This window comes from Balaenoptera musculus, chromosome 12 (assembly GCF_009873245.2).
Source record: "Balaenoptera musculus isolate JJ_BM4_2016_0621 chromosome 12, mBalMus1.pri.v3, whole genome shotgun sequence".
Taxonomy (NCBI): Eukaryota; Metazoa; Chordata; class Mammalia; order Artiodactyla; family Balaenopteridae; genus Balaenoptera; species Balaenoptera musculus.
Window position 1 is genome coordinate 12,569,155 of NC_045796.1, and position 14,443 is coordinate 12,583,597.

General features: G+C 35.5%; 1 protein-coding gene across 7 annotated transcripts in view; it reads right to left on the reverse strand.

Moving 5' to 3' along the window:
* Positions 1 to 14,443, reverse strand: part of SCAF8 (SR-related CTD associated factor 8) — a 201,286-nt gene that overhangs the window by 130,594 nt on the left and 56,249 nt on the right. For all 7 annotated transcript variants that reach the window (XR_005022199.1, XR_005022198.1, XM_036871922.1 and 4 more), the window contains 7 exons: positions 12,288 to 12,419; positions 11,917 to 12,029; positions 10,200 to 10,393; positions 6,846 to 6,946; positions 4,201 to 4,314; positions 3,064 to 3,220; positions 1,075 to 1,208 (listed from right to left, as the gene is read on the reverse strand). Coding sequence is in view for 5 of the 7 variants with exons in the window: in XM_036871922.1 (XP_036727817.1) it covers positions 1,075 to 1,208; positions 3,064 to 3,220; positions 4,201 to 4,314; positions 6,846 to 6,946; positions 10,200 to 10,393; positions 11,917 to 12,029; positions 12,288 to 12,419 (945 nt within the window). In the remaining 2 variants the exon portion in view is untranslated. The remainder of the gene's footprint in view (positions 1 to 1,074; positions 1,209 to 3,063; positions 3,221 to 4,200; positions 4,315 to 6,845; positions 6,947 to 10,199; positions 10,394 to 11,916; positions 12,030 to 12,287; positions 12,420 to 14,443) is intronic.

Below are 14,443 nucleotides of genomic sequence, written 5' to 3' on the forward strand. Positions count from 1 at the left end.
GCTGTCTAGAAAGACACTTCAAACTTCACACACATAAAACTGAACTCCCAACTGTCCTTCCCAAACCACACTTCCACAGTCCTTCTCATTCTCAGATAATGGTAACTCCATCTTTCCAATTTCTCAGACCAAAAACCTTGCCTCTGCTCTTTCTCACAACTCAAATCTGACCACGCGCGCCGGCCATACCATGACAATAGACCTCGTATCTGACGACTTCTCGTTGCCTTCACTGCCGTCAGTCCAGTCTGAGCCACCATCGTCTCTCACCTGGATTGCTGCAACTGTCTTTTAACTGGTCTCTTTGCTTTTATCAATGCCCACTATTCTATTCTCAAAATAGTTGCCAGTGCAATCCTTTAAAACTCTAAGCCAGACTGAGTCACTCCCTCCTTCAAAGTCCTCTAATGGCTCCCCATCTCAGAGTGAAAACCAAAGTCCCCCTAGAGGTCTCACTTACACTAAGTTGCCTCTCACTCACTTTACTCTTGCCCGCTTGTCATTCCAGGAACACACAAACCATGCTCCTGGCTGCAGGCCTTTGCACTGCTTGTTCCCTCTGCCTCTGGCGCTTTCTTCAGATAGCTGCATGATTAACCGCCTCAGCAACTTTAAGCTGTGGCTCAAATGTCTTGTTCTCAATTAAGTCCACCTCACCATTTTATTTAAAAGTTTAAACACCTACCTAGGCACTCCTGATGATCCTTACACTACCTTCTCCCCTCCACAGTATCTTATAAACTTATTAATTTTATATTTTCTGTCACCCCTATGAGAACAAACTCTCCATAAGGGAAGGGACTTTTGTTTGGTTTTTCCCCCCACTGATGTATCCCTTATTCCAGGTGCCTAGAACAGTGCATGTCACAGAGCAGGCAATCAATAAATATTTGTTCAATAAATTAACATTTAAGTATGAATTATACTTTTTCTAAAAGGAAAATTTCAAAAATGCTTATATTTAATATTAATCTATTTTGGACAATTTCTTCCAAGTTTTATAAAGTAAAGATGTGAGTAAAAACAAAACTGTAAAACAACACATTAAACAATAAAAAAACACCCAGCACTGACCTGTAACATAGCAACAGGCGGCGGGAAGACCTCTGCCTGGGTTGTGGCCACTGTCTCCTTTTCAACTGGAGGTGGGCTCTGAGTTGTCTGGACCGTCTCTTTAACGGGTTCTGAGCTTTTCACACTTTCCCACTCTAAACAAAATATTTGAAATTGATTTCCTCTGGATAGGTGCAATTTTTCATTTTATATGTACACATTTATTTCATGTCTGAATAGTCCTTCATCTACCTTGGCACATCTTTAAGATGTGTCCACAGCTGTAGGTGCCAACCTATTGGGTTCTGCTGAGATAAATCTGATTAGGATACTAAGGAGCTCAAAACAGCACGACATGAGGCACAAATCAAAGACACTAAAATATTTAGTCTAGAGAAAACACTTAAAAGGGATATAAACAGATACGTATCTCAAAGGCTGTCTGATTTAAGACAAACCAACCTTATTCTATATTTTGTCACAAGGTATAAGGGGGAAACAACAAGTATTAACCCAATACAGAAAAATGCGAAAATAGAACAAAGAAGCTCCAATGGTTCCTCCAAAGGTTCACCTCCCTTAAAGATCAAAGTCATTAGAATGACTAGTAAGACTACACGACTTCGCCCCTCTGTACCTCTCTGACTTCATCTCCTACTACTCACTCCTCACTGTGCTCAAGCCATACTCGTCTCACGACTTTCTAATAGACTTGGCACTTGCTGTTCTCTCTGTATGAAACACTCTTTCCCAGATAGCTGCATGTCTCATGCCTCTGAATACCACCTTCTCCATTAGACCCTCTTCAACCACTTAAAACAAAACTCCAATAGCTCCACACCCATACTGCCTATCCCCTTTCCCTGTTTTTTCTTCTTAGAACTTAACCAACACTGAAATACTACCTAGTTTATCTATCTTATTATCCATTTTTTTCCCACTAGAACATGGGTTGGCAAACTCTTCCTACTGTAAGTATTTTAGACTGTGCGGGCCATGTGTTCTCTGTTACAATGACTCAACTGTTGTTGAATTTTAAAAAGTCATATACAATAGGTAAACACAACTGAGCATGGCTGTGTTTCAATAAAACTTTATTTACTGAACAGGCTGCCAGTAAGATTTGGCCCATGGGCTGTTGTCAACCCCTGTACTACAATGTGCACTCCAAGAGAGGAAGGATTTTTGTGTCGGTCTCACTGCTATAATCCCAGCTCCTAAAATTATGCCTGGCACACAGTAGGAACTGAAATATTTTTTGAATGAATAAATGTTCTGGAGGAACATCCACCCAAAAAGGAGAAGGACAGCGAGAGAGAGAGAATGACAAGAAGAAAACAACTGAAAACGTGTTTGAAAATATGCACATTGGCCTGAGAACAAAAATACCATCCTGAAAATTAGCTAATTTTGGTAGAAGAGCTAAGATGTCAAGAAATAAGTATAACATATTTCAATTCTTTCCCAAGCATCCATTATTCTGTGAATTGATAACTAAAAAATTTTAAAACAAAAAGACAAATTTTTCAAAAGAACGCCAGCTTATCACTTGGTTATAAGCTTTCTAGAGCAGCATGAATCTGAACTACAGCTCTCTGAGATTCTATTCCTGGCATTCTCAACATAGAAACTAATCAAAATAATCTAGGAAATTTTTAAAAGAAATTTCCTAAATCCCCAGTTCTCATTTAAACTCAAGTAACTGAAAAAATTAGTCTTTAGCAGCCTCCATATATACAACGCTCTCAAAGACGGAAACTTTTTAAAAGACATATATAAAAAAATGCTACATTTAGAGTTTCAGAACACTATCTATACTCTGACATTTATGAAATAGATCCCATTAAGCATACACATTGAACAGGGTCATGTTTCACGTTTTCCCCTCTTTTGCACGATGGGGAAGAATCCAGGAAATAAAATAAACACAATTCACCCCAACATGCAAAACTCTTATTACAACCCTTTAAGCATATTTTTAAACAATAAAACTACCCATAGGGTTCTTACCAGTATTTACAGTTTCCTGATCAATCATGCCTCCTTCTGCAAAACCTTCCAAGTCATCCACTTTAACTTTTTCCCATGGTATGTATGTTACTCCAAGATCCACATCCCAGAATTGTTTGTATTCTGTTTTCACGCCTTTGTTTAAAGCCCAAGCAATCTATCAGGAATGAGGAGAGGAAAAAAGAAAGCTCATGTTTACTGTAAGAACAAGGTAAAACATACAAAATTATACGCTAACAATGTAAATATGAATAAAATGAGTTTTAAAAATCAGCAGGACAGGCAAAGCATCACTGCTGGAATAACAGTAGCCAATGAAATTTTTTCCATGTATTTTCTGATTCTGTTTGTAAAATAAAACCTGCATTAGACAGCAGTGGTGTTTATAATATGGGATTTATTTCCACTTCTTACTATGACCTTAAAACAACACATTTCCAGAAATAAACCAAATCTACTTTTCACCATAAAAATGTCAACCTACATTAGCGATAATTAGAATAGTTAAACAAAATCTTGGTACTCCAAGAGACCAGTGACACTTCTGCTTACATAGAGAAACTCTCTGCCATAAAATGACAAAGCACGGGCATATTAACTCCCTTGAAAGTAATTTTAAATTTTTTAATTCAGTTGCTGAAACTATGGAATAAATTAACTCCAAATAGCAGAAATAAAATGTAAATTAGTTATAAGAAGTAAAAATGGAAAAATACACAATAAATACTCAGTTTAAAGACTAAGAGGAAACAAATATACATAAATAAACCCTTCACAAGGGTCTGAGTTGTAGAAGACAAGATGTTAAAAAGGAGACATTAATAATATAATTAAGGGGTAGGATTAGGAAGCATTGGGAAGGAGTGAATGAAAGACAAACTTGTAAAAATGAAAAAGTTCTGCTCATAAAATGGTGCCCTGGTTGACTAAGAGTACTGTGCATGTGTGATTTTGAAGAACTGCTTGAATAAAGTTTTGGTTATTGTTTTACCTATAGCCAAATTCTATAATTCAACAATACTAAAATAATAAATTTCTGTCAAGGTTTGCCTATAACATTAAAGAAGAAGATGAATTTAAATACAGGAAACATTCTAACAATCCAATAAAATAAGAGCATGTGCCCCCCAGTCTCACCTTAATGACCTTGGACCCAATTTTATATGACCCGGAACTAAGTTTCTGAAGAGCCCGAAATGCATCTTGTCGATGAACCATGCAGACATAAGCACAGCCCCTGGGAGGAATCATCTATTAAAAAAATTATTTTCTTTAGAAAGGGTGTATGAGGAGGGCAAGTCATTTCTGGCATTTTATGGTTTTTAATGGAACAGAACATTGATTATTAATACTGAATTGTTTCCCCTTTTCTTCCTCCAGCTATCTGTTTATTGGTATAATTCATGCACAATCAGTTGAAAAAAAAAATTCAGAAGCTAGTTGGGTCTCATTCTAAGCCATGATATATGTGAAATCTTGAATATCACGTGTCAACTAAAGTTTTAACACACAATGAAGAACTATTAAAACAAGGCAATGTATAAAGATGCGTATATAATACCACCAGGTATTATATACCAGGAAAACAATACTGTATGGCCAACATATTTGAAGGCATACAATTTATTTACTATAGTATTTAAATTTTGCCAAATGTTATGTTGAGTAATGTGAGAAGGATTTTTGTTTTGGGGAAGTATCTTATCCTTAATATAAAGTCCAAAATCTACAACAAATAATAAAACTAAAGCTTTTCAATTTTATAAAACTTAACTTTGTCCAAGTACTTCTGGACAAAGATTTTAATATGAATAAGAAGATAGCCTCAGTGTAAGGATCTCAAGAGGTTTATTTACAAAGCATTTAACTACTCTATAAACTACCAGATCATAAAATTATCTTTAATGTATTAACTCAGAAAAATACACAGAGCATTTCAGTTTCTTTATGAAGAACTCAAAAGGTATTCTATCACTTTGTTAGTACTTAATACCTAATAAGCTCTAGCTGTCAAAATAACATTTCCCTCAGTCTTGCTTACAGCTGTCACTTTAATACCAAATTTCTCAAAAGAGAAGTCTATCTAACCCCTTACATAATTCATCTCTTGCAACGCAGATCCAACCCCTTACCAACCCACCGAAAATATTTTATTCGAGCTAATGACCTACTAAATGCTAAATCTAATGGACTTTTCTCAGTCTTCAAACTCCCCCAAAACGAAGTGAAAGGTTTATAAATCTTCCATTAATTTTTCAAATCCTGGATTTTATCACTAGCCATTCAGTACACTTCAGTTCACAAAATAACTCAGTGCCTATTACTTTTATGTACCACACTCTTAAAAGGTAATACAGAAGAAGAGGGAGACAAGACAAACTAATGCCCAAATGACTGTGGTATAAGAAAGACTACAAATGTCATAAGCAACGTGAAAATACAAAATGCTACTTGGATTCGGGATCTGTTCAGAGCAGTGATTCCTGGCTGTGCATCAAAATCACCTGTGTAATTATGGCACTTCGATAAGAATCTAAAGGTAGTGATCATGGGCATCCCTATAAGGCATCCCTATTTTTTCAAATGTCAACCCATTTCTGATATGCAGCTAGAGCTGAGAACCACTAGTTTAAAGGCAGGGGAAAATCAGAAAAAATTTCAGAGGTTATATGATCACAGACTCAGAGATTACTTATGTTCTGACAGGTGAAATTTAAAAAGACAAAAAAAGAAGCCTACAACACTTTCATGGTGTAAAAAGAGGAATCTGAAATACCTAAGTTGAAACACTCAACCAATTACCTATTAATTAACCAATCAATCAGCTATTTATTATCTGTGTAACTTCGACAAATCATTTAGATTCCTCACTGGTAAAATAACAATATTTGAATTACTTAACCAGCTTCTTGTGAGGCTCCAATGAGATCATACATAGTTGAAAGTAAAATACAAAATGGTCAAATTCAATTTAAATAAAGACTGCTGTTATTAATACCAAAAAGTCAAGTTTGGCCATATAAGGAATGTTGAGAATATAAGGACTCTAAGACTAGAAAGGAAAACCAGCCAATTTCCTGGTAAATAATGATAAAAAGGTCCAATAGACATAAAAGTATAATAACAGTGAATAAAATCAGAGAGTTAAGGAATAAGTCTCCTCAAACAAATGACTATTCCATTACTTATTTTAGCCTCAAGGAAGAACAATAGCCCTGCAGGAGGAAGAAAATACTCAAAGGTGGAGACTGGGTACACTGAAAGAATCAATCAAGAGGAGTGATAGAGCTATGCTGTGGCCACACAGGTTTTCTTGCCTCAGGTTTGCTCTGAGAGGAAGAGAAGGGGAAGGGGTGGGAAGAGGCTGGCAAAAGACTGGGACCTCAAGTCCAGTTGTGTCTCCACCATTATCTATGTGCTCATGTGCAGGTGATTACAATTCTAACTCAGTTTCTCCACTTTCATTAAAAAAAAACAGGAATTAAACCAGACCACACATACAGTTCCTGCTAACTCAAACATTCGATGTTTTTAGGAATCAAGTGCTATTACATGGCTATAAAACTCCTAAGAATATTTCGTTAGACTTCCATTTAAAAAAGAAAAATTAATTAAGCAAAGAGATAAACAACAGCAGAGTAAACATAAAAACGATTAGAGTCAAACAATCCTTTTAAAATTTGATTAAAGGCAGATATTACTGGGCTAATTAGGAACCAAAGTGACTCTGAAAACTCCCTATTTTTTTTTTAACTTTAAATTATTTAAGAACTGATACTTACATTAATGGATTCAATCTGTCCAAACTCTTCAAACAGGTTGGTTAAATCTTGCTGGGTCGCCTTCTTGTCTACCTGACCAACCCACAGAGTAGTACTACATACTGTCAAGACATAAGAGACAAATAACCCAAGTCACATAGACAGTTACTTTTTTCAAGTAGGTGAGGAAAAAACACTAACGACAATAAATTAAAATTTAAGACAGTATATTTTAAATACTTGTTAACGGACATTTTTATGTTAAAAATGTTTAAATGTTTAAACATTTAGTTTAGTTTAAAATCAACTAAAATACCAGGTACCCATTTACATCTATGCCAAGTCAATTTCTTGCATTATCACCTGTTCTCAAGCGTGGCAGCACACATCAATCACCTGTGGATATCTGGAACCCACTCTAAAAGATGATGGAAGGTATGGGGTATGACAGATCAGGAACTGGGAGTTTTAAAATTCTGTAGGTGATTCTAATGTGCAACAAAGTTTCAAAACCACTTCTCACTGCAATCCTATCTGTGTACCTTTTAAGTATCTTTCTGTGCTGGAATGATTAAATGGATGTTTCTCCTTAATCAACAGCTAAATCTGAAAACAGTATCTTATCCTTAAGGAAAGAATAATTATATACAAAAAATATATATACAAAAAGGAAAAGGCTGATTTAGAACTCTTTATCATGAAAGACTTAGGGATACTTAAGGGCTGGAAGCCACTTCCCTTTAAGAAATAAATGCTACACATGAGACATCTTGCCTACTTTGAGCTGCACTGTTCATGTCTCCATGAACATCTCCTTTCCTGAAAACACTGACTTTAAAAATATTTACAGCTGATATATTTGCAGAGTTTTAACATATTTGGATTTATGTCAATGTCATTAAAAAAAAAAAAAAAAAAGAAGTCTCCAGCTTTTGGGTTATCTTTCATCTACAACACAGCCTAGAGCAGGTTTTACTCTAGAGCTAATTCAGCCCCACACTAAGAGGTGACCATTGCAATGTGGGTTTCACATTACATTCTACTGAATGTGGGTTTCACATTACATTCTACTGTATGTGGGTTTCAGTCAGGTCTCTACCTCTCTACTCTGGCTGGTCAGAACTTGAACGTCTTCCAGGCCTGTGTGAGCTTTAGGAATCCTTCAGCTAACAGATACCTGGAAGCTGTTCTTTCCCTGCTCTTTGTTCTTTGCCTCATGCAGTCTTACCCTGTGCATAAATAACTTAATATTCAACCAAAGTCTCAAAGGGCAACATATTAGTTTTCTTTTGCTGCTGTAACAAAACACCACAAACTAAGCACCTTAAAACACAACAAGGCGTTCGCTTACAGCTCTGGTGGTCTGAAGCGAGCCAACCAGGCTGCACCCTCTGGAGGCCCCAGGAGAGAATTTGTTTCTCTGCCTTTGCTGGCTCCTACAAGCTGTCTGCAGTCCTCAGCTCATGATCCCAACCCGCAATCTTCAAAGCCAACAGTGCAGCATTTACCAATCTCTTTCTCCTTTCCACATTCACATCACCTTTTCTCTCTGACCCTCCTGTTTCCCTCTTATTAGGACCCTTGGATTACACGGGGCCCTTCTGGATAATCCAAGTTAATCCCCCCATCTGAAGCTCCTTATTAATCAGATCTACAAATGTAAGGTAACATATTTACAAGCTCCAGTGATTTGGACATGGACATCTCTGGGTGACCACTACTCAACCTACCACAAACCCTCAGCAAATTTCTGGACCTCTTTCACTGAATAGTTCCCACCTCTTCATTACTCTGTTCTACATATTACAGCTGCCTTAATCTCCCCAAAATCTGTTCCATGCTTCCCCTACTCTTTTGATATTGTCTCTCTACAAATTTTTCCCATGGACAACTCCATTTCCGCCCCCAGAAAGTAATAATGAGTCTCCTCCACCCCATGAGAAGGGGACACTTGATGCCTAGAACGTTACTGTTTGTTGATGTTTCACAGCCCCTGGACTATTCATGAAAACTCACGTTCTAAGAACCAATGGGCAGAGAAACACTACCATATGTGTTTAAAATGTGTTGGGACCACATCAAATTGTTATTGCTTCTCAGTAAAGAGAGTTTTGAGGTAAAAGACAAGATATACTTTTCACTGTATTTTCTTATGTCCTTACTAAATTTTTTAATTGTGTGTTTTACCCATGAAAATAAAACAGCAACAGAAAATAAATTCCACAGTCAATAACTATGTAAACGGTGGCAACAAAACATGACAAGTTAGGTGAGGAACTAAATGAGAGACTCCACATAAAAGCCCATCATAAAACTGGTTATTTTGAATGTCCTAATGGTAATCATGGGAGGAGGCGTAGTTCAGATTTTACAATCAGACCTTTGACATTATTTTATCAGACAGCAGTAAAATGTTTGAATTTTGTCCCTCACCCTAAGGGATAAATAGAAACTTTCAGAGTTAGGAATGTCAACATTATTAAATTAGCACTGGCTCTCATAATTAGGTAAGATTCTGGAAAGATAGCCAAGGCTTGTTCAAATGGTTAGACTTTAGTAAGATGGCCGTCACCTTTAATCCTAAGCCTATATTTCTAGGATGCTTCAGCATTATAAGTTATACCAGTTATTCATCTATCTCCGTGGCAGAAGGAGTTTATTTGGATACATTCAGAAATTAGATAACCTGACCAGTGTTTCGCTCTTGGCGAAGAATGACAATTTGCTTTGTTTTATGTACTTTAACCATCTGCAGTCTGTTGGTTCACCTTAAAAGCCATAAGCCGCTAAGAATTGTTTAGGCAGAATTTGGCACTAATTACAACTTATTTTCCTATACCTCACATGCTTACCAAGTCAACTCTCCTGCAGCACTCTCCCAAAACAAACTCCCACTACTACCAAATTTGTTCTAATCATATATTATAGATTAACATATAAAGGAGGGAAAGTTTTTACAAGAGAAATCTCTCCTTCAGTACTGATCCAGTAAGTTTATAATTAGCTTTAAAATTTGCATGCTTCCTATTATAATTACTCCTACAGACCTAGTGTTCATAATTGGTTAGGACACTGTGCATAGAAGTCACGGTGTCCATGAAACAGACCCGAGGCCTAGTCTACTTTATAAATCATTAGTCAAGTCATATTTTCTAACTAGCATTAAAAAAAAAAAACTCTCAATGACTTTAGTACTTGAGTAGAACCTGCTATTCCTTTTTCTTTTCTCCTCTATCACATTACAAAACCCAAAAATATAATTACTCATATACCAAACCAGTTACTAACCTCTTAGTCTGAAAATAAGGTTGGGAGACTTTGTAGCAGATACTATTTTCTCAATGTTATTGAAACCAAAGCTTGTACATCACTTACCACTTAATGTTTTAGATCTAATTGGAGGCAATCCTTTCTTCTGTCGTTCTTTCTCCCTTTCTCTAGCTCTTCTTTCACTTGAGTATGAACGTGATGATTTCCTTTTTCTTTCTCTAGAGCGAGAGCGTGATCGCTTTCTGTGTTTACGCTTTCGAGAACCAGATCGTGACCTAGACCTTCGTTTTCTTGGTGATCTACAAAAAAAATCTTATTTTACTTCTAATGACAAAGTTATTTTTCTATCAAATTTCTCCCTTGTAGGTGGGGTGGGGGCAAGACTGTCTTGTATTTAGCTACCCTTTAAAAAACATTCAAGCATAATCAAGTATCAAACATGTACTTTCTCAAATCTCTATACTGCTTAGGTCCACACTAGTCACAGATGTTTGTTTGCAATGATTCTTACTGAGTCTGGGTGATCATTCACAACCACAAAGAAGAATAAGAGAAAGAGATTCCAGTAAGGTCTCACTTTCTCTTAGTGTCTTCCAACTCATTTTTCAAACAAGAGTCAAGAACAGGGATGAAAGATGGAAGAAAACAAAAAGATTCTTTAGGTGACAAAGATGTTACATTCTTAAAATTAAGAAACAAAGAATGTTTTCAACAGAACGTTAGGCCACCATACAATTCTGTTTACAAGTTTTCAATTTCTAGAATCTCGGTGCTTGTGATACTGAAATACTGTTTCTTTTTTCCTGTCAGTCATATGCCATTGAACTCTCTTCAAAATACTTAGTAAGGAGGTGTTGCTAAGACAAATAAAGAAGTTGTTAGGACAAAGAAGTTTCAGCACTAACACTGTAACTCACTGAAGAGAGATCAGCTTAGAGAAAGATGAACTGACAGGCTCTCATTTGCAAGAGGTAAATACAAGTGAGTTCTTGAAACACACAAGAAATGACTGAAAAAGTCATCAAGGATAATGCCTCTCTTCCAGCATTCGCTGTTCAGATTTTCTGGGTATTTGTGTGTAGAAAATAGGGCGTTAAAATGTTAAAGATGAATGACTTTAAGTTTTAAGACAATTTATAGCAAAAACAACATATACATGCTACAAGAAAATCTACCAGGTTAAGAATAAGGCACCTTCAACTCAAATTTGAATGAACAGGCACATTAATGAGCCTCAGCGATGCTGAACAGCCCACAAAGAAAACCATTTCTAGGATATGTTTTGTAAAGTCTGATATGCTTAATGTTTATAAAAATAATTTTTGTAGTTTTATTTTTATAATCATTTTTGGTATTATGAGATGAAATGGAATGTGAGAAATACAATGGAGTTTCTAATACTGTTCCTCTATAGCTTGATTTAACTGTTGCTCAGAGGCAATAATACCCTAAGCTGACTATCATGACGTTATTAACTAAAACCAGATATAACCCCAAATCCAAGTCTCATGATACTGCCGTGACTCATGCAAATTATTCAAATAAATGGCCACAGCCACACCCAATTAAAAACAGAACACATATTTTCTGTTTTTGAAGTTCTGAATTACTTCTTCCTGAGAGAATAAGATGTCACTCTCAAAAAACATTTTCTTTAATCTTGATGCAAAGAAATAAAGGATGCAAAAAAGTAAAGCCAACAATTTAAATGTTCACACACAGCTAATCTTTTTTTTTTTGATTTTTAAAATATGTATCATACATTTTCAAATATATTTATATATACTTATTACATATATATTCTTAAATAGTATTGTAGAACCTTGAACGAGATCGTGAATGCGTTCTTGATCTTGAGCGAACAGCCACTTTCTTTGCTTCCTGTTCAAAGATCTCCTCTTCCACTCCATCTTGCCCTTCATCTATATCCATATCCTTGAAAGTCAAAAGAACAGCAAACAAAATGCCTGGTTGAGATTCAGTGTGTATTGGTAATTCTGCCTTACAAAATATTCACCACAGTAGCATTAATGACTAATAGTAAAATGGTTAGAATGTGGAGCTTAATGAGGAGGAAAAAACCATTCAGGTTTACATTCTTTTACATACAATAAAAATTATTACTATATTTTAAGATTTTTTTCTGTAATTAATTTTAGAAATTTATGCCCCAGAAAAACATTTACTTTTTACCTGCTGCTGAATATCTATGGAATCATCCAAATTTGCTTCAGGTTCAAGGAAATGCTGTTGACTGCTCCCTTGTGATGGTGACACGGAATGCTCTGACCCAAATGTTCCTTCTTGACTATCCTGAGGAGTTGCCTGTTGAGAATGTACACAAACACACAAACATTGGGAAATAATGAATATTATTACAAATGAAACATCACAATTACAATTTTAAAAAGGAGCCCAATACCTAAAGAAATCCCATTACATCTTTTATGATCAATCTAAAATGGCACTTTTGTATAAATCCAAGTTTACTTAAAATCACAGAACACCTCCATAAAAGGGAGATATTGTAACACTAGAAAAGAATGGTAAGATAAAGTAGGTCTCCAAACAAATTTTATATTGTGGAAAATATAAACTATCAAGAATAAAGGGGGACTTCCCTGGTGGATCAGTGGTTAGGACTCCACGCTCCCAATGCAGGGGGCCCGGGTTCGATCCCTGGTTAGGTAAATAGATCCCACATGCTGCAACTAAAGATCCCACGTGCCACAACTAAGACCCAGTGCAGCCAAATAAATAAATATTAAAAAAAAAAAAAAGAATAAAGGGACTGTATCATGAATGATATATAAAGAACTAAGTCACCCACTGCACGTGTAGAAGCAAAACGAAGCTCAAACACCACTATCAAAATCACTGATCTTGCAAAATCAGTTCTCAACTTGGGTCTTTTTCAACCTCCACCTCTAGGAATTCACAAAAGAGTATTAGGAAGTACTCAAATATGTAAAATATTTCAGAAAGACTAATAAAAGTTAGGCAATGAAGCCTAATTATAGGAAAAACTAAAATTTAAACCTTTTTGCCCCCCTAGGACTAGAATTACAGCAACTTGCTATAGGGATACTGCTTACACGGTGCTAATTAGTATGAACTTGACTAGCAATTACATATACTATGGTGTTAACTAAAATTGAGAAACTGATTATTATGAAGAAATGACTCCCTAGTTCAACATTCCTAAAACATGATCTCACAGGTGTTGAGGATTAGTAAGAAGAGTTCCTGGTGGTACACAAGTTGGGAACTATTATAATAATTAACAGAAAAGAGCAACTCAAAACTACTGTTCCCTTGCTACAAACTCTGTGATTGTGAACCAAGTTACTCCAACTCTGAATTTGTCTCCCTATGTGTAAAAGGAATACAAGCACAGTGATTATAAAGAACAATATTGTATTATAAATTTCAAAGTTGCTAAGAAACTAAATCTTAATTGTTTCCACCACAAAAAATAAATGATAATTATTTGACACGATAGAGGTGTTAGCTAACACTACAGAGGTAATCATATCCCAATATATAATCATATCAAATCAATATGTTGTACACCTTAAACTTACACAATGTTATATGTCAATTATATCTCAATAAAATTTTTTTTAAAAATTACTCTTACTCTAATGACATTTAAACTGAAAGAAAAGAAAGCAGCATAAAAATTAAGAGCCAAAAAAGAGCAGTAAAGAACTGTTCCAAGTGTCTTAATTTATGAACAGGCTCCCCAAAGACAAGTAACATTTTCAAGGTTTAGAAATAAATTAAGGCTAAAATTAGAATTAAAGTGCTATTAGTCTTTATTCCACAAAACTGACCAAAAAGTTGGTAAATAAGTATATGTTTGAGAACAAATCAAAATGTTTTTAAAGCACAGTCCTGGCTTATGCCTTTAAAATGGTACAATAAAAATAAAATTCTTAACAACACAGCAAGATAATTTTCAACTTTATCTTCAGCCGTATTGTCTGGTCCTAATTCAGTACTCATACATCCTTCACATTGTTTACTTCTTACCTCACCATTCACCTTGAGCATCCTACCTACCATCCACCCACTTGTTTTTCACCTTTGATTTTCTATTTAATGGTCAACCCTTGGTAGAACCAGCAGAATCCACTGCAACCAATGCTAGTTTTTGAGGTTCTTTTTTGAGCAGTTTTACCTATTTGAAAAGGTTGTGATTCATGACTTTTATTCTTTCTTAACAATCTTATGAAGAACAAAGAGAAAATCTACTTTTAATATTCTACCAAATTTTATCTTATGATCTTGCAATTAGCATTAGGTCCACTGGACCCTTAGCTATATCTAAGATACGTTATGGGATC